We start from the raw sequence: 22891 nt of genomic DNA on the forward strand, positions 1-22891 counted from the left end.
TTGCTGGAGCATTTCGACCTCTTCAGCAAACCTACAAGACATAGCTTGAAGATATAATTAAATCTTGGCTTCTGGAAATTTTAAATGAAATTTTACCTACTGTAGACCTGATTCTGACATTACGTATATTGGTTTAACATATAATGCACACATTTAAAGAGGGGAAAGAAGTAATAGGCTACATATAGGCCCTAGTTGCAGCCCAGGGTTAATCCAACGACACTACAAAACGTTGACTGGTGCTCCAACAATCATCATCGATGCCTGAAGTTTTAAAATGTCATTTAGGGTTCTAGTTCGCTTATGAAGACTACAGCAACTTGTCTGGACGAGTTATCATTTTCCAATACAAATAAAGGCTTAACTCCGAAGACAATTAGTTCAACAACATGCTACTTGGAAAGATCCAGTCCAAAATAGTCAAACATACGGGTTACAATTTTATGCTCTTCAAGAAATCACGTGTTCACGCGTGCGTATTTCGGAGCACGCGCAGTAAAACAAGCGCACCGGGGCCGCGCAGCTCGCGCCCAAAACAACCAAGAGCGAGGCTCCCGCGCGTTCACGTACACGAACCGAGAACGCAGCAGCTAAAGCTAAACGGGCAGTGAGCTACCAGGCCCAGGTTAAACCCCGGAATCCAGCGTCGGTCATTTTGTTCAAGCGGATCTCCGACCGGCAGGGATTAGAAACGCGCGAGATCATATGTGTGTTAAGGGGGGAATAAAGGTGCAATATGGTTCGGGAAACCAGACACCTTTGGGTGGGAAATTTACCCGAACATGTTCGAGAGGAGAAAATTGTGGAGCACTTTAAACGGTAGGTTACGCAAGAGCGAGCTCCTTTGGCGAAGCAGCGCGCGCGCTAGGTGCAGAAGCTGGGCAGCCTGCGACTAATGCTAACGCAGCTAACGTTAGCATTTTTTAAAGTTTTACAAGTGAGGGGTTTTTCACATGTGCTGCCTGTGCCTGAATGTATCACACCGATGTTTAATACACCGATGCATCGGAAAGAAGACAACCTCGGTGAAAATGTTTAAAATTTCACATATTTGGTTAACTTTTTGCTGTGCAAGAAAGGCACGTCAGCTAGCTAGATTAGCTAGCCGCCAAGCTACCACCCAACCAACCATTTTGTGGGAAGTCGAGACGTTTTCATAATCAGCACAAGCCAAAGGGCTGCTAATGCTGGTTAGACACAAACTTTCATTGCATTGGTAACGCTATATACTAACTAGTTGTGTTTTTACTAAGCGGAAACGTAACCTAATTTCTTTGTTTAAAGTGTTGTCGGGGAAATATTAAGATATAAAACCTGCAAATGATCAAATGAGATCACAGGACTGATAGTCCAATGTTGTTGAGCTTCTTGGTGCCGGAAACCATCACAATACTTTCAGTCGAATTAGTTTTTGTGTCGATGTTTTTATCATTTTATTATTTCATTTAGTTGTATGGTCAAGTTGTAAGTACATTTAAAAAAAGTTTGTCGAGCTAGTAGACTATTATATTTAGAACTACGGACATAATATCTCGTGTTCACAGAAGTCAGCTACAGCCCTTTATCAATCATACGTCAACATTAAGCTACTCGATTATCTGGCATGTATCAAACGCCAAATAAAGTAACTACCGTATTACTGGGCGGCCAAATAAATAACTATGACAGCTGTGAGTTGGGGGGGGGGGGGGGGTTTATGGTTTTTTTGTTTTTGTTTTTAAACAATAACACCTGCAATGTTTAAGATGAATGTTTGGGGAAAATAAGGATTTTGATATTATTAAAGCACAACAAAGTGTAATCGTCCAGTTTTTTTTATTGCAGGCACTGCTTAAAATACATTGTAAAATTCAGTCTTTTTTTGTCATGGACCAAAAAGTTTAAACTTGTGTTAATTGAAATCATTATGTCATTACATTTCTAGTCCTTATTTTTCGTACTCTTACACATACAGTGATGGCGCTGCTCATAGCCTATTCTTAGCTGTTGTATATGTAATTACCTCTTTGTTTCTCATTGTTATTCTCACAGGTATGGGCGTGTTGAAAGTGTCAAAGTTCTGCGGAAGCGAGGGTCAGAAGGCGGTGTTGCAGCCTTTGTGGATTTTGTGGATATCAAAAGTGCTCAAAAAGCTCACAATGCCATCAACAAGATGGGAGATAGGGACCTTCGGACAGACTACAATGAACCTGGGTCAGTGCCTAGTGCCGTACGGGGCCTTGAAGATGGCTCCCCCTCAAGCAGCCGAGACGTTACAGCATTCTCTAGGGGAACAGTTGGTCCTGTGTTTGGCCCACCTGTGTCCCTTCACACCAGAGAAGGACGTTACGAACGAAGAATAGATGGGTAAGTGGACATGGCCTCCCCTGAAATCCAGGGAAATCTAAATATTGGATAGGTGTAAAACCCAAACGTATAGTGGGGCTATTCGTGAAGGATAGAACCCTTATTAAGGTTACACAAAGGTAATTAGGGATTCTTCCACGTTTCGCCATAATTGACTCGCCGTTCCCATGGGATCTATGTAAATTACCTACACGTTTTCATTTGGTAAGATTACTGTTATTCAGTGTTTGACATCCGGTTTGGATCTAATTTCTGCAAGGAATATCCTGCTGAATTACGGATTAATTATTTTTGCGGGGAACGACCTTGGGGAGCTGTTGGATTAAAAAAAAAAAAAAAAGGTATTTTCCAAGATCGCGGATTTTTTACGTTGTCTTGCTTGAAACTGGAGGTAAATGCCTAAAACGAAGGATGTATTTTTTAATTTTTTTAATAATCTCTGCAGACAGTATATCACCACTTTAAGGATTAGCCATCTCGGGTTGTCTTTTTTTTTTTTTTTGCTCTTTACAGCAGTTAATGATCGGACTACTTTTACTATTTTTTTTATGTCTGTGAAATCGACTGGATTTAAGTTTTGCACAAGAGGATGAAATGAGGAATTTTTTATACATCGCAAGAAGGACCAGTGCAGGCAATATATGTCCCAGAACATCTTATTGTAGGATAAGATTAACGGTATATCTTAAAGTATTGTCACAATCATGGAAGCTAAACCAAGAAGACTCTTCAAGAACACTGAGGATCCTAGCAACCAGCAATTTTTTGGAGGTATTCATGTTTTGAATTGACGGCCATGAAGACACCGAAAGACCACAAAGTTGGGATGTACCCCCTGGATGTACTTAAAACCGATTTTGCAAAATTGGATGTACGGATGGGAACCCTCGTATGGACAGGGGAAGCTGCTGTTTGGGATTACGCAAGTATGGATGTAGCTGTGGAAGACCTCAATCAGGAAAAAAGCACTTCATATGTTCCAGCTACAGCGTTGAAGATAACTTTTTTTCAGTATTACTTGAAATGTTGAAACTAATTTATGTAGCCTCCCAGTATGTACACCTGATGAAGAGCCATAGATTGTGGAATTATCTCAGAAGCCTTTGAGGATTTTATTTGCTATATCAATTTGTCTGCCAGTCATCAAGCGTGTGCCATGCTCAACTATCAACCAGTGGAATACATCTTTGAACCTTTTTGGACATTTTAAATTAATCCTTACTTTTGGAAAGTGTTACTTTCCTCATGCCAGAAGACAACACTCATCATAGTGGATGTGTTTTTTTCCCCTTGATGCACCAACAAACTCTATAGTCAATCCGGATTGTGCTCAATTACCCTGAAGTTGATCACCTTTTTTTCTTTTAATCCATTTTTATTTGTAAAGGTCTTATGTTCCTATTTCCAACCACATGTCCTGAAATCCATTTAAAGGTCCATCTCTGTGATTATTTTGTTTTTTCCTTTTTCCATCCAGTGAAGGGAATTAAGTAGCATTACTGTGGATTATACATCAACAATCCTTTGGCCTGGTGCTCCACTGTATGTGAAGAAAATGCGCAGTGCGATTCAAGAGAACCGTTTTTGCCTAATTAAATGAATTGATTTTTTTCCCCCTTGGTTTTTTTATTCGGGCTCTCACATTCTGACCAACTAGATTTTATTTGGATTAGTTTTCCTAACTTCTTATCCCAAAAGGTTGGTATTTCTTTGCCCTCTGCACATTTTCTCTCTGTAACCTTCCTATTTGCCTTGTCTCTAATAAGATGTCCACTGCTTTTAGTGATGGTATACATTTCCTGAAAGGGAAAAAATATTTGTCTGAACTGTTAAATAAAATTTGGCTTTGTATGAGGACCCCATTTTCCATTGATAGATATATAGGTACAACAAAGTATAGTTTTCACACAAAATACACAAATCTCATCTCTGCAAGGATTTTGAATTCAGTATGACCAAACGTTTGATATAGGAGTTGTCCAGTTGAACAGTTAATTTAGATCTTTCCCTTTTCTTGCCAGCAGTAGATCATGAACAGTAACTCTCTGAACGAGCCCACCATGGATACCCACTGTGGTTGGTTGGATGGCTCACTGTGGTTGTATTTGGAACTTAAAACTTAAAAGAACAGCTTTTCAACATTGCAGAATTATTATTTGTAAGAATACTTCTTCGAAATGAAACAAAGAAGGTTATTGTGACAAGAGTCAGTGGTGGCCTTGTTTCATGTGACACAGTTTCAAAAAGTACAATTGTTATAGCTTTTCTGCCATTCCTAATATTTTGTCATTTTAGGTTACTAGTAGTATTAACATCTGCGCAGGGATAGATGCTCCCCATGTTCCCTAAAACTTATTTACCCCCAACAATAACCTTTGATTGAAAACATGCAACTTCAGTGGTGAAAGTTGTTGCTAAAAATTCAAAGAGCATTTATTTGTCACAGATTTTGAGTTAGCTATGGTCTCTATTACAAAACTTGAGCCCCATAGCAGATACCAAGGTTTTGTTATCCATGGTTCTTAATCAGAAATTGACAGGCTTCTGAATTTTTACGAAGGCAAGAATGACTGGAAACCTCTATTAAAAATACTGGTATTGCTCTCAATACCCAAGTTTAATGAACTTGGACTGACCAGACATTTTTTTTTCTGCTTAGTCATTTAATTTAATTTCAGGATTGTGTATTAAGATATCAAAACAGCTTTTGACTAAATAGATTTTTTCTGAGAAAATTTGTAACTCTTCTCTCCTTTCTACCCTGTTCTTCTTTTGCAGCAGCTCAGAGAGTCGTGACCGTGCATATGAGCACAGCCCTTACGGACATCATGACCGCAGTGGCACTTTTGACAGACAGCGTCACTACAATGCTGATTATTATCGGGATCGTTCTATGTTTGCTGCTGCTGGCCCGGGAGGCAGTGCTATTGCTGGGAGCTTTGAACCATCAGATCCACATTTTGACTCTCGAATTAGAGATCCCTTTACTCTTACTAACTCTACAAGACGTGACCTATACAGAGACGATAGAGGCCGACGTGTTGATCGAACCTACCATCATCGTCGTAGCCGATCATCTCATTCCTCACAGTCAAGGCACCCTTCTCCACAACGGATCACAGGACAAACCTCAAAAACTCCTCATTCCCCTAAAAGACCTCCTTTGTCCCCTGGTAGAGGCCCACAATCTCGATCCCGCAGCAGGTCTTCAAGTTCGGACTCTGTCAGCAGCACCAGCAGCACAGGCAGTGGCAGGTGTGACATTTATTTTTTTTATTGTTCATCTCTCATAGGATTTTAGGCTGGATTAATGTATTTTGTCAATGAACAATGTTGAAGTAGCTTTGAAACATGTTTTTGACTCGTACTGACAAGTGTCTGGTTTATACATTTGCTTCTGTGTGACATTAGTGATTCAAACAGCAGTTCAAGTGATGGTTCTCGGGCACGCTCTGTACAGTCGTCGGCTACACATGCTCCTCCCCAGTCTTCTATGGTGCTCGACTCAGATGAGCCACGCAGAAGCTTTGGAATTAAAGTTCAAAATCTACCTGTGCGCTCCACAGGTGAGTTTCTACATGTTTTAAAAGTTAAATGTTGCCTGTGCTGGGACAGGAAGCCCAAATTAAGTTGCTTAAGAAGAGCTTGTGACCATGTTCTAAAACTTGGGTTTGCTCTCTTTCCTGTGGATGTTGGGAGCACGAAAAGGATATTTTACTGTAATTGAATGATCTGTTATGGACTTCAGTGGTTTACAAAAGGATAAAAAATAAGGCTAAAGACTAATCTGGTCTATACCAGTTGTAATTTATAATAGTGTTTATACAACAACATGCCACATGTGTCCAAAAGTTGGTGTCAAATACTAAGTGACATTCAACTAAATTATACCTGTAAAAACATTTTTAACCACTCAATATAAGCAGAGCTGATCAAAAACAAATATTTAATTAATTTCTTTTAAAGGATGACATTGTTTTTCTCTCCCCCCCCCCCCCCCCCCCCCCCCCCCCCCCCCCCCCCGCAGACACAAGTTTGAAAGATGGACTTTTCCATGAATTCAAGAAACATGGCAAAGTAACTTCAGTGCAGATCCATGGAGCTTCTGAAGACCGCTATGGTTTGGTGTTTTTTAGACAGCAAGAGGATCAAGAAAAAGCCCTCAATGTTTCCAAAGGAAAGCTGTTCTTTGGCATGCTTATTGAAGTCACTGCTTGGAATGGTCCGGGTAAGTGATGACAAATGAAATGAAACAGTTTTGTGATAAATGCTTAATGCCAACTAATTAATGTCAATAAGGTTTGACGCATATGCATTTTTGATCTGCTAAATAATTTGAGTTTAACATTTAAGAAGGAAGGTATCATTTTAATGAGAACTCTCCTTTCTTCAGAAACGGAGAGCGAAAATGAGTTCAGACCTTTGGATGGGCGCATAGATGAGTTTCATCCAAAGGCCACAAGGACATTGTTCATAGGAAACCTTGAGAAGACCACCAGTTATCAACAACTCCTAGATATTTTTCAACGCTTTGGAGAAATTGTGGTATGCAACCATTTGACTGTGTACTTTTATTGGTACGTTTTACATGAGATTTCTTTTATTGCAGTGTTTCTCATACGATGACAAGTGGGTCTGCTACAGAGAAGAGGGGGGGGGATCAAGAATCTTATCCTCCTGAGATTTTAAATAGACTTATAACTTCTAAAAAATGTTTTTTTTTTTCATAGCTAATCAGTCACTCCCTGCTAAAAGCTAAGGCTAACTCTTTAACTCAGTAGAATGCCAAATGGAGCATCAAGAATTTTTAGCCAGTCTCATGATGACTGGAATAGATCCTGAAGTATGTACTAATTCAAAAACAGACTTCTAGGAATAATTTTGAATCAAAAATAGATTCTCAATGGAATCCTTACCCCAACAATCAAAAGCAATCAATTCGAAAAACACCTAAAGTTTCCCAGCCCTACTGCCGAGGTACATGTAATGCTGCCCAAGTGTATTTTTCTTTTATTATCCAATAATAATCCAAAGTGGTCGTGACTCCACAGAGGTATTCCTACATCTCACTATGAGAGAATCATAGATGACCAATCTCGCGACCAAAGATAGCCAGCAACAAAATCTGACAGTGTCAGAAATTGAAGATGATCATCTTGCAATGTTAATGCTTCTACAAGCAACTACCAACCAATGTTTTAGGGCTGTCAATCAAGCATATTTACAATAATTCAACATACCAATTTGGACTATATCCCTTTTTCTTTACACATAAATGCCTCTATGGCAAGAGCATGCTTTCTGCTGAACACCATGGCACCATCAGGTTGACGCACACTAATGACGCTGAGGCACTGTGTTGATTTAGAACTCTCTTGGTTCCCTAATCACACAGTGTACATGGATGTCGTACCAAATGTTATGAGACCTAAAAAAAAAAGTTCAGAGCATAAAGCACAATGAGATTGAAACTTGATATATATCCTAACCTTAAAAAGATGGTTCAATGCCCAACCCCACCAGACATAGCGTTACTGTGTAAAACACTTTAAGGTTTCTAAACCTTTTTTTTTTTTTTTTTACCTCAAGGATATTGACATCAAGAAAGTAAATGGAGTTCCACAGTATGCCTTTGTGCAGTATTCTGATATTGCCAGTGTCTGCAAGGCCATTAAAAAGATGGATGGAGAGTATCTGGGGAGCAACAGACTAAAGGTAATGTTTGCAGTTGATAATACTAACATATTATGGTTTAGTAGATTAATCTAAAGTATTTTTTTGATTGTTTGTTTTAATAATTTGAATGTTCTCCTTTAGCTTGGATTTGGGAAGAGTATGCCCACAACATGTGTTTGGCTAGACGGTTTGGCAACCAGTATCACAGAACAATACCTCACGCGGCATTTCTGCCGTTATGGACATGTAGTAAAGGTAAGGTAGTCTTTGTATAAGATGCAGCTTTAAAATTTGATGCTATGTAATTTACAAAATGTAAATGTCTTTTATCTCCTTTTTAAGGTTGTCTTTGATAGATTGAAAGGGATGGCCTTAATCCTGTACAACAACACAGACTTTGCTCAGGCAGCTGTAAGGGAGACCAAAGGTTGGAAAATTGGTGGCAACAAAATAAAGGTAAACAAAAACTATTTTTGATTTGATCTTTGAACATTATTTATACACTTAAATAACCTAACACCCTGTTCATATGTGAAAGGTGGATTTTGCAAGTCAAGAGAGTCAGATGGCATTCTACAGATCTATGCAGGCATCTGGTCAAGACATTAGAGACTTGTATGAAATCCCTACTGAACGCCGGTAAATTTCCAATTTTGATAATTACATTGATTTAAAAAATCACACAGCCTAACATGTTTTCAATACATCACATACGTTCTCTTAATCCAAGTTTTACTGTAAGCAACACTCGTTAAAAATACTACTTTTTGGAAGTAGTAGAAATTATTAATATTCTCTTCCTATACTCTCAATTCCCTCTACAGAGAGGAACGCCGACCTCCATACCATGAATTTACCGCAGAAAGGGCATACTATGAGAATATACGAACCCCTGGACTCTATCCAGAGGATGCTCGAAGAGAATATGCTGCTCGCAGCAGAGACAGATTTCCTGAACTTGAACACTATCAAGGTGATCACTTTGACCCACGTTTTCATGAGGACCCAAGAGACTATAGGGACTATAGAGACCCCTTTGAGCAAGACATTCGAAAATATACTTATATTCAAAGAGAGCGGGAAAGAGAGCGAGAACGTTTTGAGGCTGACCGCAGCAGGTGGAGCCCATCACACCCAAGGCGACCCATCACACCTTCAGTATCACCTTCACCGTCTGAGCGTGCTCCAAGAGACCCAGAGCGGCGCGTTTACAGCCAGTCGTCTGAGCGAAGTGGTAGTGTGAGCTCAATGTCACCACCCCACTTTGAAAAATCTGATAAAACCCTGCTAGACCATGCTATAAAAAGTGAAAAGTCTGAGAAGAGTAATCCAGCAGATCGTGTAGCCAGTGTTGAGAAAACCAAACGTACAAAACGAAAAGAGAAGGGTGATAAAGTGGAAAAGACTAAATCAAGAAAAGTAAAGGGGCAATCCCCGTCAAACCCATTACCCGAAAATGAGCCTGAGACCAGTTTTGATGGAGGGTCTGGGAGAGGGAGGGTGTCTGACCCTGATGCTAACGAGCGGCAAAAATCTAAGGGCGACAGTGATAGTGGAAATTCAGTGTCAACCGCTCATCATGACTCTGCAAGAAGTGAAAGATCTGAAATGAGTAAAGGTGAGAATTTTGATTGGATGGAAAAAATCGACCAAAGAAACATCTGAAGTCTGAAGTTGGAAATGATGGGAAAGATTCATCAGTGGATTCAGATCGCCTTGCTGCAAGAAAAAAGCGATTTGCAGATTCAAGTGGAAGGACTATTCGTCAGAAAAGAAGCAGACATGAGGAAGAGGATGGTAATCAATCCTCTGAATTTGGTGCTAGTGCCACATATTTGAAAGAGTCAGACACTGACAAACACAGAGATTCACAACGGAGAGATTCAAGACTCAAAGCTGAAAAAAGTGGCACACAGAAGGATGGTCAAGAGGATCAGAGGGAACAAAGAGAAAAATCAGAGGGACCTTTGGATCCTATGGAGTCAAAACGCCATCCAGGGCACACATCATCCAGAAGATTTTCTAATGAGGGAATAATGGACCAAAGCAGTGTGAGAGAACAAGAGCTCAATCCTGCGTTTAAATTTGGTACCCAGAAAGCTGAAACTGATAAAAATGCTAAAACAAAGGAAGACCATGTTGATATTGATCTCTCTCAGAGTTACCGCAAGCAAATGGAACAAAATAGACGGCTGCACCAGCAGCAACAGCAACAGGAATCTGACAAATCTGACAAACCAGGAAGTCCCCATGGTAGTGAAACTGAGGACTTGGAACATCGCAGTCTTGTGCATGAGGTTGGTAAACCACCCGAGGATGTCACGGATAATTTCCCCTCTCATAAACTAAAGAAGCTAGACCAATTTGAAAGTGACTCTGGGATAAAGCGAGAACGTGTCTACAGGAGCTTTAGACAAAAAAGTGAAGACCCTGACTGGAACAACACTTCCTCTCCGGGACGTCAATATTTTTCTCAGCATCCAGAAGAAGACTTTGTAGAATCTTCTCAAAAAGATCTTAGTAGAAATGAAGAAAAACTTCACAGTGATATGGAGTTGTTGGTCAAAAGGACACATAACACTCAGGTAAACAAGCCAAACATTCCTTTACTTAATATGGAAGAAGAGCAACAAAAAAGATGGGAGAGCAGAGTAAAACATGATTTGTTACCTGACCTTAATTTCTCCAGAAATCTTGGTAAAAATATTCATAATCGCAAGCGTTTGGAATTCGGAATTTGGCATGACTTAGAACCTGGGGAAGTACGCTCTGACCCCGAGGAGGACAGAGATAACAAAAACCAGTCTCCTCTTCCCTCAACATCCATGTCTTTTTCTGATAGGCAGAGAATTGACAGGTTTTCAGATCCTAAAGTAGCGCATCTCGAAAGGAACAAATTCTACTCCTTTGCACTTGACCAGACCATCACACCTGATACAAAGGCTCTTCTCGAAAGAGCGAAATCTCTGTCATCTTCCAGAGAAGATAATTGGTCATTTTTGGATTATGATTCCCATTTTGCCAGTTTTCGAAACAGAAAAGATACTGAGAAGGTGGATTCAGCACCAAGACCTACACCCTCCTGGTATATGAAAAAGAAAAAGATTCGAAGTGGATCTGAAGATAAACTTGACGATAGGAAGGAGGAGCCTAAGCCAGAGGAACAAGAACGCAGGGAACTTTTTGCCTCTCGCTTCCTCCACAGCCCAGTTTTTGAGCTTGATTCTAGGCGACTTCAACACTTGGAGCGCAAACATGAAGAACCTGAGCATACTCAAAACTCACAACCTGGTCAGCAAGGGGTGGTAGATGGTGAACTTGACTCAGGTGTCCTTTTCCATAGCCGTTTTTTGGAACTCACACGTTTACAACAGAAGAATAAAACTCCACAGCTGCAAGAGGCAAAAGGAGACGCAACACTCGCAGATGAGAAAATGGAAAAGGCGTGTATTCCAGAGCAACAGGTTTTGCAGTCCCCGGAAACAACAGAGTCTACCATGGAGCCAGAAATTAAACCCATCAGTCCAGTTGAAGTGCAGATTTCTGAACCCAGACTTACACCTGCACCTGTCACTCAATCTGTGGTCAAGGACTCCCCTCCAGCAGATCACAAAAGTGATATCTTAGATTCAGCCCCTGAACCATTTCCCCCTACATCTTTCACAAAAGATGAGTTAATGGAAGAAGTAAAAGACACTGAACCTCCTATATCAGTGCAGCATCCGCCAATAGAAATGTCCTCTGATTCTGAACCTGTACAAATAGCTGCAGCTGAACCCAGCTATTCAGTAGACAGATGTCACCCTTCTCCGTCTGAAGAGAAATTGGATATTGTAACAGAGGATGTAAAACCCTTTGGTCCAGAAAAATCTAGCAGACAGGATTCCCATGAGTTTATTAGCAGTTCAGAAGCAGAGCAGGATCCTGAAACAACACAGCCTGAGCTGCCAGAAGCCATTAGTCCCGTACCACCTAGTTTTCCGGACGAATTGGACATTTCCAAGGAGACCCTCCCCACTTTTAAAGCAATAACAGAGTCAGAAGGAGAGAAGAAACTTCAAGTTAGTAAAGTACAGATTCCAATTGATGACACATCTGATGAGCCAATGTTGCCACATAATGAGCATAAAACAAAAGAAGTGAAAACAAAAAAGTGCAAGCAATCCCCTGCTCGAGTTTCACCTGTTCCTGTCATTTCTACCCCTGAGAAGCAAGCAACACGCAAGAGTGAGCGCATTGACAAAGAGAAGCTGAAACGTGGGTCATCTCCAAGAGCTGAAACAAAGTCCACGGCCAAATCTCCCAGTCACAGCTCCGACCCTGATATATTGGAGCCAAGCATATCTGTTGGTAGAGCAAGACGACGAAATGTTAAATCAGTCTATGCTACCCCAGTTGAAGATGATACACCAGTTCGTTCTGGCAAGGATATGCCAGAGTTGCCTCGTTCTGCACGAAAGCGAGGTTCAGACAAAGATCCGACACAACAACAACAGATTATCGAACAGGATCAACCTCCTCCAACCCCTGTAATCAAGAGAGGCCGTCCTCCAAAGAATCGCAGACAAGGTGATGAGATCTCAACAGTTAAAATGGAAAAATCCAAAGTGGACAATAAAGACACAGATTCAAATGAATCAGAAAGTGGTGAAAGAATTCCCAAAGTATCCAGAGGGAAAACATCCCTGTATGGTACAAAGAGTCAATCAAACCAGATGTCCACGGTTCTAGATTCAGGTTCTGCAATGAAGGGTGAAAAAAATGAGGTCGTTGAGGATGATGACCAGGAAATGGATTTTACTGATGATGATTCCTTGGCCTTGCAAGACTTGTCAAGTTTATCTAAAAAAGATCCAACCTCTACAATTGACCGAAAGAAAGAGGACAAAGACAAACAAGGAAGCGAATTTAGCCGAGATAAAGATGCTCTCAATGAAAAGGTTAGTGGGGGTAAATCAAATGGTAAAGAGACAGATTCCCAAGTCTTGGAAGAGAAACCTATCTCGGAAAAAGACAAGATTATTAAAGGAAAGACCAGGTTGATGAGGACTCCCAAGTCTCCTGTGCTGAAGAACCTTAAAATTAGGCTAAATGTCACAGAGGTGAAAGATCTCCTTCAGTTGGGGGATGATGAACATGGTAATCAAGATGATTCCTTGAAAAAATTAAGACCTACTGACCAGACTGATCATGCTTCCAATAGTACCAATGCTAATGAAGAAGATTCTCACAGTGAAGAAAAGGTAAATGCCACCTTGGAACTAAAGGAGCCGATGGAAACTGCTAAAAGCTTTATTTTACAGGAGCGTGAACTGGAGCAGGCTGTGGAGAACATAGCTAAACTCACAGATCCAGCATTTCCAACTGAACTCCGAACACCACCCGTTCCAGCTACCGAAGTAAAAAATGACCCAGAGGAAGAAAAGCCCTCTAATCCTGCTAGTGAGACAGAGCTAATGGCTGCTATTGACTCAATTACTGCTGAGGAATCTGTATCAACCCAAGCGCCTCCACCAAGTGCAGATATAGCTTCAGAACCTGAGATGCAAGATTTAATTCAGCCTGTAATGGATGAAAAACCAGAGACTAAACTCTCCGTACAAGAAGAGCCTGTTCTCCCAAGTTTCCCCAAAAAGGGCACTAAGGGAAGGCCTAAAACACCTAAACGTGGTAAAGGCCAAAAGCAAGTAAAGAAAGATTTTAAGGAAGGACTTTCAATAAGTGAGGAATTGTCAACACCATTAGATGATAGCACAGCTGTTAGTGTAAAGCTTGGTCCTGAAACAACTCCATCATTAGCAACTGCCACCGTTATTACTCCTACAACCTGGAAGCCAGAGTCTGAGCCTTCACCTGGCAAGACTACACGTGCAGATTCAGAGCCAACTTGTGAAGCTCAGAATCCAGATCTTAAATCTCCAAACCCCCAGTCCAAGAGCCCAATATGCCTAAAGCCCTCACAGGGGCCATCAGAGTGTATCACCCCTTCCTTGTCTCCCCTAGCTAACAGGCCAAATATCAGACCCATTCAAACAAGTAAAACTCCTGTTTCTCCACAAGAAACGGGACTGTCCTCCTCACCTGCCGTACCACTGGCATCCAAGGAAAACCAGCCTTTACTGTTAGACTCTGAAAACATTGATACTGTTCTTGGTTCAAGTGACTTGAGACAAATTCTCATGAAACACAAAAACGTTTCCCTCACCAGCAGTGGTTCTCTTCTAAGTAATCTCCCTACCCTGCAAGACCAAAACCTGTCGGAAAGTAATACTCCAACTGTTGTGCCAAATAAGCCGATACTACCAGATAGCAGAATCCATCCAGCTCCACCAATTGTTCGACCCCCAGCTTCACTACCATCTCCTGAGACAAAATCTGTTATCTCCGTTATCGCCTCAACTGCAACCTCTGTTATCAGCCGGGTTTGCAACCCTCCTGAGCCCGAGGACAAATTAAACATGAACCTTGGGAATCCCTGTGTTGACATGGCTTTACCTAAACAAACGTATAGGCCAAGCAAAGATGAAGTTGGATCATACCATGTTGGTGATGGAGGGGGAAGCACTGGACGCTTCATTGTGGAGAGCCCCAGTCTTGGTACAGGATCTTGCCCAGGTCTGAGAGTAAATACATCTGAAGGAGTGGTAGTATTGAGCCACTCAGGCCAGAAAACAGAAGGACCCCAGAGGATTAGTGCAAAAATAAGTCAGATTCCACAAGCATCAGCAGGTGACGTGGAATCTCAACAATTGGTATCCATGCCCCAGATAAAACAGGAACTGTATGGCCACTCAGGACTTCAAAAGGGACCTTCATCACAGGGAGATCATGGGCATCTTGGAAAGACTCAGTCAGCTACATCTTCCATTAAACAAGAAAGCACCGTTTTAGAAAAGATGGAATCTACTTACCAATCTGGACCTCAAGGAGTAGTAAAGCGCCTCTCACAGGGAAATCAACAAGTAATGAGTTACCAAGAGTACATGCCAATGAAACCTCCAAAGAAAATAGACACTGCTGAACATCTCGGTACAGATGGCACTAAACCACCTTGGACTTCCGCAATAAGTCCTGCTTTAAGTCCCCATTTGCCATCCCCAACTGGTAACCATGTAGGTTTTGTTACAGCAGCTGGTGAAAGAGCTCCTTCACACATCAGTGGAGTCAAACAAGAATCACCTCGCAAGTCCAGCCACCCACACTCACAGTTCACTAAAGTATCCTCACCCATTGGCTCTTCATCACCAAAGGGCATATCAGTGATGTTATCGACTGGTCTTCCTGCTATGCAACAGTTTATTACAGGTGTGCATCACCCAGAACAATCTGTAATTATGCCACCTCACAGTGTGCCTGGTGGCTTGGGACGGATGTCTCCTCACCGTGTCTCACAGTCGATCCCAGTCGGGCATCTTGTACAAGGCGATGCAAGGGTTAATACTCCACCGCTTTCTGTGATGAGCTATGGGATGCATAGTGAGACTCTTGCCTCTCCCTGGTCTAGCTCTATGCAGCAAAGGCCCCCATCACCCCAGGCTGGAGGCAGAGACAAGGTACTCAAGATGAACCCTGGTTCTTTGCGGGGTCATGATGGAGAACAGGATGAACCCAGACGCTTTCACCAGGCTACCGGAAGGCAACCTGGCACACAACTCAAACCAGATGCATTACAGTCAGATCCTCGTGGACCTCTTCGTGGTAGTGTCCAGTTAGAGAATTACATTGCACAAAGGGATATGCGTGTGCTTTTGCATCAACAAGGAGAGCGCCTGTCCACAGATCCACATTCTGGACATATTCAAGAGACTCTTCCTCCCTCCTCTACACCTTCCAATCTACCGTTATCCTTGTCTCCAAGGGCACATGTTTTATCTAAAGGTGTATCTGAAAAGGATATAACAAAGCCTTTGGAGGCAAAGAGGCCACACTCTCCTCTTGCGAAAGAAGGAATAATGGGAATCCGACAATCAGGGCAAGCAATTGCATCCCCGCAGAGAGTTCAGATAATAACACCAGGACCTAGCGGTGCATTCCCAGAGTACTCATCAATGTATTCAAATCCAAGAGGCCTCCATTCTCAAATACCAGAGACGTCTCCTGCTGGAATGAACCAGCCACCATTGAGCGTCACACCCACCTTGGTGAGTCCTCGTCACTCAACAATCATGGCAAATGCCCCTTACAATGTGAAACATGAGTCCTGCAATTATTCTTGTTAGGTTTAGTTTTTATTGAAACTGCTTTACAGAGGTATTCATTTAGTATTTTGATCATTTTAAAACTGGTGGTTTTTGATACTCTTTTGCATTTACGTTTAGCTATTTAATCTAAGACAAATCTTCATTTAAAAAAAGGCAAACCATGAGCTCAATTGGGTGTGTGTGCTAACCTGGGTTGTAATTCTCGTCTTACAGAACCTGTTCATGACGCATTGTATTATTCTCCTAAATCCTTAGGGTACAGACCTCCAGGCCAAACCAGATGGCAAGATGACACAGCCAGTTAATATGGTGCAGTTGCTCACGGTAATAAATAACCCATTAAGAACGTTTGGTTTTTAGGAGTTTTTTTTCCCAGAACGAGAGCTGGCTATATATTACATACTTAATTTTTTTTTTTTTCTTATATTAAACCAGAAATACCCTATTGTATGGCAAGGCCTGCTGGCACTGAAGAATGACACCGCTGCAGTTCAGTTGCATTTTGTCTGTGGCAACAAAGCTTTGGCTCACCGATCCCTTCCCCTGCAAGAAGGAGGCGCATTGCTCAGGATTGTCCAGAGAATGAGACTAGAGGCTTCACAACTGGAGAGTGTAGCCCGAAGAATGACTGTATGTATCTTTTTACTTACTCGAGTCAAATTTTCTCTTTATTTAAATCAAATCTACTCATAAAATTTACCCTTTTGCCACCTATAGGGAGACAGTGATTTCTGTCTTCTCCTCGCTCTGCCATGTGGCCGAGATCAAGACGATGTCCTGAACCAAACTCAAGCTCTTAAGGCAGCTTTCATCAACTACTTGCAGACAAAATTGGCTGCTGGTATCATCAATATACCCAACCCTGGTTCCAATCAGGTTAGACATGATTGTTGCATCTCAATGTTTTTTTTTTCTTATTAAAAAAAAAAAATTATTGTTGATTAATCTAACATCAATTATCTTCATTTTTCCTCCAGCCTGCCTATGTGCTCCAGATTTTCCCACCATGTGAATTTTCAGAGAGCCACTTATCCCAGCTCGCCCCCGACCTTCTGAACAGGATCTCCAGCATCTCACCACACCTCATGATTGTCATCACCTCTGTGTAACCTTCACTGCTGGGAGCTGTTCCGTTAATGGATGTTCTCACCTATGAACCTCAGGAAACCAGAGGAATATGAGAACTTCTTTTTTTTTTCTTTTCTTTTTTTTTCCCCCCGGACACAAACTGAAATGCGAAGGATGTACCCGATCCAACACTTGCTTGTTTCCATCAGTCTTTTTTCTTTTGTCTGGTATTTTTGTCCTTCTCAAAAGAACTCAGGGATGGACCAAACCAGAATCCAGTCTTATTTGACCATTTCTCTGCTGTATTTCTATTTATTGGAGTTTATTTTTAATGTTCGGAGATGCTCTGAAGAAAAGAAAAAAAATCAGGATATTTGATGAACAGGATTGAGTGACTATCCGGGTGGCCTTTTTTTTTTCCATTGGTCTTTTATTGATTGTCATGTTAATTTCTTCACATGAGAATTTCATTGAAGCTGTTATGTCACAGTGGCTAAAAGACATTTCAACCTGTAATTTTAAATAATTATGTACAGACTTCCTCACCCAGGCTTTCTTTAAAGGAGGGAGAATTATCCTGTGAAATAATGGAGACACTCTGTAAAGGACCACGTTCGCTTGACAAATCCTTTAATTCCACCAGCTCTGCTCGTTTTCTCACTATTGAAGAAGTTACACCTTTGGCCACTTGCCTTTACATTGAACAAGCGACATTACATTTGGGAATTTTTGAATACAGGACTTTGTAAATATTTTAAATATTTAAATTTTGACTATGGAGCTTGGACATCTTGACACAGACTTGAACTCTGGGACATACCAGTGTGCAGTGTGTGAAACTTCAATGGATAGCCTTGATTTTTGGGTGTAAATACTTGTCACACGAAGGTTGGCAAACTCCTGTGCAGTCTGCTGATGGCACTTGATATTTTGTAACTCAAATAAAACAAACTCCAGAAAACTTGAATATATAAGATATAAGCCTTTATTTTTTTTTGTTATTTTTTGGACTCTTGATTGGCCAAGTGCAAATGGTTATTGGAAAAGCACTCGGACAGCATTATTGAATCATCATTCCATACCTGACCAACAGAGTAAAATGAATTGGCATTTGAAATGTTTTCGAAAGTGCAAGAAGGGCTCTGTTGCTCCATCCTTATCTTGTCTTCTGTCTGACAGGTCCAGATGGCATCATCAGCCACCAAAGTGTATTGTTGATAATGGAGGAAAATACGTTTTACAAAGATGACAAACCAACAGAATATAAAAGGGGAAAAGGGTGGATGTTACATTTACGTCAAAGGGAAGAATCTTGTTATATGCAGTGTTACTACTTTATTTTAAAATATCACATCCTAGTGTTTTAAATCTACACTTGATCCAAAGAGTGCCACCAGCTGGTCTTCATACTGGGAAATATTCCTCTTCATGATGTCCATACAGGGTCCCAGCAAACGTTCAAAAGCCTGGATGTCAATTACTGAAAGGAATGGAAGAACATGATTTTTTTTAGTTTACTATCAAAGTTTGCAGAGTACAGAATGGTGCACAACTAATTATTCAATGAGCACTTTGACAATATAAATGTAAATTGTGTTATGGAGGTTGTACCGCTAAGCAAGTCTGATCTCAAAGACTCATAACCTGGTTGGGACCAGTAGTTAAAAGTTATGGCTTAAAATGAGCTGGAAATGTTCTCTGTGAGAATGATGTACCTATGGTATGCACCTCTATGACAGTCCGTTTCAAACTAGGCACATCTTTTAAATCTTTTGTCTTATGGAGACTGTGAAACTGTAGTCCTTGATGTCTGAAACCAAGTAAATATACAGGTCTCTTAAACCCACAGATGAGAGTAGGAAACCTAAGTCAAGACCCTGTTCAGCTGCATTTCAGCACCTGTCTAAAACTCTGTGGGTCCCTTATTAAATACAAGAAAAGATTGAAGAATGATTGATTGTGTTGGTCCTATAGATCCTTTTTTCTAAATGCTCAAGTTGTTTGCTTTCTCTACCTAACTCCATATACTGTATGGTCTCAGGTAGACACCAGGGGGCTGTGTGGACCACTGAAGTTGAAATCCCCCATGTTCCTTTGTTGGTGCCTTTAAAAGGCTAAACAGGACAGATCCATGAACGAATGCTTTGAAGTCAAATTCTAAGGTGTTATCAGTCCAGTAACGTCTGTCCTCTCTGTTCTTGTCCTGTATTAGTTAGTGTGCCCTCTGCAGACACACTGTCTCATTCTTGGCCCGGCAGTGTGTGACATGCTGAAACTTCCATGTATCAACACAACAGTTCACTACAGTACTTAAAGTATTTTACAGGCTGATTATTATCTGTTAATCAACAGACATTTTATTCATGCAGTAATGCCAGAAGTTCTAATATAACATTGAATGAATCAGAAGAAATGAATTGTCACTCTCGTATTTCACTTAAAATACCAGAAAGAACTGATGTGATTCTCCAGAGGAAACAATGTTAGATAGTTCTGAAATTGTGCCGCTGTGCTTGAGACTAGAAACAGTTTCTTTGCTGTGAGGGCCACAGCTGTAGAATGAAGTGAAAGAAAAGGAGCCGTCATTCATTTATTTGGTAGGCATGAGGTAGTTTGTGTTTGGATACTTTACAGCTACTGATACTATACAACTGAGCCTGTTGACCCTGCCTCAGTGCTGAAACTACAAAATGAGTTAGCTGTTTGTGTTGGTTTACCAGTAGTAGGCTGATAAAGAGCAAACATGACTGTTATGCTATTTCTTAAACATTGAGAGTCTAACTGGTGTCTGCAACATACCCAGACATTTGGTTTCTCCAACAGCATAAACTGATGCTGCTCGAGGTTTGTTGGTGACCAGCGCCAGCTCCCCAAAATATTGGCCCCGAGAGCAACGAGCCACCTCCACCTCAGTGTTATCCAGCTGGCCTGCCTTTGTCTGTTACTCAAACACAGAGAAACATGAGTCCTGCTGTAAATACATATATACATATCATGCACTACATTAAAATACTAAAATACTCTATACCAAATGAAGTTGCACAAATACAGAGAGAAATACATTTACCACATGATCAATAGGAATTACAAAAACAACATCATTAGGTCTAGCTAACAGCAAAGTGTAGCAATCATAATTCACACATACAACCCTGAGAATAATGGACATTACTTACTTTGCTTTTTATCATGATCTTAACCTCTCCCGATTCAACAATGTAAAAACAGTCGGCCTCGTCCCCCTGCAGATACGGAAAACAGCACAATTACCAGTTGTATTAAGTGTAACATGTTCATTTTTCAACAAATATCCCAACACTTTACTTGTTTCAGTAGGCATTCTCCATCTTTAAACCCTCGAGCCCCCAAAACATCTACAATCTTCATCCTCTCAGAGAGCTGGGGGAATAACACACAACATGGAGACAGAAAAAAAAACACATTGAGACTGAACGTCAATAACTGTGGTTATTTAGTTTGATGAGAGTTTGTGCATTACAAACCTCCAGAGACTTCAGAAGAGGAACACACTCAATGAAGGCCTCGTACATCCTCCTCTTCTTTGCATTATTTCTAACAATGAGTCTGTGAAATGTGGCTCGATCCTGAAAGATTAAAAGTGTTTGTGTTTTATCTGAGCTTGTAATGTTACTTTAATAGTGTTTCAGCTGACTGAGTGGACTTAAACACGCTCCACACTCAATACTCTCTCTTAGAAGCAGCATGCTGCACTGAGCAAAACACTCTTTAACACTCACCAGTCCCCACAGTGCGCCCTCCTGTGTTGCAACAATGGTAGCAGCTCTTGGTGTGTTGTACATGAGAGCCAGCTCGCCAAAACTTCCTTTATTGTCATATTTTCCCACACACACATTGGCTCCGTCCTTCTCCACGAAAATGTCATAGGCACCCCTGGAAAGAACACGAGACACAGACAACAAAGTAGAGGTCTTTGGGTGAAGTCATCTGGTGAAAACAACAACAACAAAAAAATAATAATAATTTCCATCTCTGACTTCTCTATGACGTAGAAATTGTCTCCATCTTCTCCCTGGTCGATTATGTGTTCCTGAGGTTTGACCAACACTTCGAACATGCCGTCCAACACCTCAGAGAACTGCTCCTGGAGGACAGAAAACCAGGGAAGCCTTTACAGCAGGACGATTCATAATCTTTTGGATCCCAAATAAAAGGTATTTAAAAAGATTTAGCTAAAACAAAATGTAATAGTAAAACAAAAACAGTAGTAAAAACGACCCATTAACTCAAGCTTATTTGGAATAAAACAGTGAAAAAAGATTGTGAACCACTGCTTGATTTTTAGAGGATATGTGGAGCATAAACATTTTAATATTGCTCGTCTGTGTTGTAGTTTTGGTGCATTAAGCAGCTTGATCTAATGAGATATAGGCTGTATATTCTCAGCCAGAGTTATTCAGTGCTTTCCTTAAATGTAGTTTCTCAAGGTTTTTTTTTTTTTTTTTTATCACAGTAGCCAGTCCAACAATAAAAGAAGTGGTGAGTTTCAATTTGTTGATTCAATGGTCTCATAAAGAACTCTGCAGAAGCAGATTTCTGCAGCTTTACCGGCTCAAGTGTTTTAAACAGTAAAATGTCTTTGCAGGCATCCTGAAGTCTGCGGCGCTGCTCGTCTGTTTTGGGATGCACAACCCGAGGCTCTGAGTCGTCGTCCTCATCATCATCGGGGTTATACGCCTCTGCACAAACTGCAGCAGAGCAGACAAGTTCAAATGCTACAAAATGTACCATCAATGTCGTATGGGTTACAGATAATGTTCCAGTTACTGACCTGAAACTCTGCGGTTGTATTTACTTGCTGTAGATTCTGCGGGGTGAGAAAACAAAGAGTCTGATCATTGTGAATTAGTTACTTTGTATGCACAGCTTGCAAATTCTGGTTTGTACGACACTTTCTTTAGTTGCTGTTGAGCATGTAAGGCTTTTTCATTTTTAACAATTTTGAAGGTTTTGTCTTACATTAGGGGGGCAATACTCACTAACAGTTTCTTCCTCCTCATCTTCCTTATTTGACTTTGGTCCGAAGGTCACTCCTTTCCGAGAAGATTTGAAACTGCATTTCTTGGCTTTTTGGTCGTTTTTTTGGCCCTCCAGAATCGATGTAAAATGCTGCACCGCAAATTCAACCAAGTTTAGCGGCCTGCGGCGAAGCACCTCCACTGTGTATCCCTGCAGCAGCTCCTTCAAACCAGCCGGTATCTCCACGCTACTCATGATAAGAGTTCAGGGGTTACAGGCTGGATTCTGACAGTAAATTAATAAACCACTAATCCAAGTTTCAAAAATGTAGATTTAGTAAACGTGGGTCTGACTTAACTGTCGTCAGAGGAACAATCTGACTCCCCCCTCTTGTCTCACTCCAACAGGCAGCACTGTATTGATTTCTGGATTTAGCATGGCCTGTTGGAAAGTATTGATCAGGACTTTTCACATCACATGTAATTAGAGGCTTCCTGATGGATTATATGTCAGCACTTTGACAAAGAGAAACAGAGAGAGAGAGAGAAAGCTTTTAATAGCTGCAAAACTCAAATAAATGTTTAAAAGGTAAAAAAAATGCA

At 41.0% G+C, this 22891-nt stretch overlaps 2 protein-coding genes across 2 annotated transcripts; one reads left to right on the forward strand and one right to left on the reverse strand.

Moving 5' to 3' along the window:
- The first annotated feature begins 508 nt into the window (after positions 1 to 508).
- On the forward strand, positions 509 to 18279 carry LOC306822463 (msx2-interacting protein). The gene is given in 16 exon segments (XM_079341531.1): positions 509 to 819; positions 2032 to 2346; positions 5125 to 5601; positions 5758 to 5912; positions 6374 to 6574; positions 6740 to 6891; positions 7936 to 8061; positions 8164 to 8277; positions 8365 to 8478; positions 8561 to 8661; positions 8847 to 9654; positions 9657 to 16163; positions 16479 to 16547; positions 16659 to 16853; positions 16941 to 17099; positions 17201 to 18279. Coding segments are annotated over 16 exon segments (9708 nt in total). The 5' UTR covers positions 509 to 736; the 3' UTR covers positions 17333 to 18279.
- prkar2ab (protein kinase, cAMP-dependent, regulatory, type II, alpha, B) lies at positions 17701 to 22843 on the reverse strand. Its single transcript, XM_079341532.1, has 10 exons — positions 22310 to 22843; positions 22102 to 22137; positions 21879 to 22018; positions 21308 to 21414; positions 21050 to 21203; positions 20795 to 20896; positions 20616 to 20690; positions 20468 to 20533; positions 20091 to 20229; positions 17701 to 18771 (listed from the first exon to the last, which is right to left on the reverse strand). The coding sequence occupies exons 1-10, from the start codon at positions 22542 to 22544 to the stop codon at positions 18647 to 18649; spliced, it is 1179 nt and encodes a 392-aa protein (XP_079197658.1). The 5' UTR covers positions 22545 to 22843; the 3' UTR covers positions 17701 to 18646.
- Positions 22844 to 22891: the final 48 nt, after the last annotated feature.

Source organism: Symphodus melops, assembly GCF_947650265.1.
Source record: "Symphodus melops genome assembly, chromosome: 4".
Classification (NCBI taxonomy): domain Eukaryota; kingdom Metazoa; phylum Chordata; class Actinopteri; order Labriformes; family Labridae; genus Symphodus; species Symphodus melops.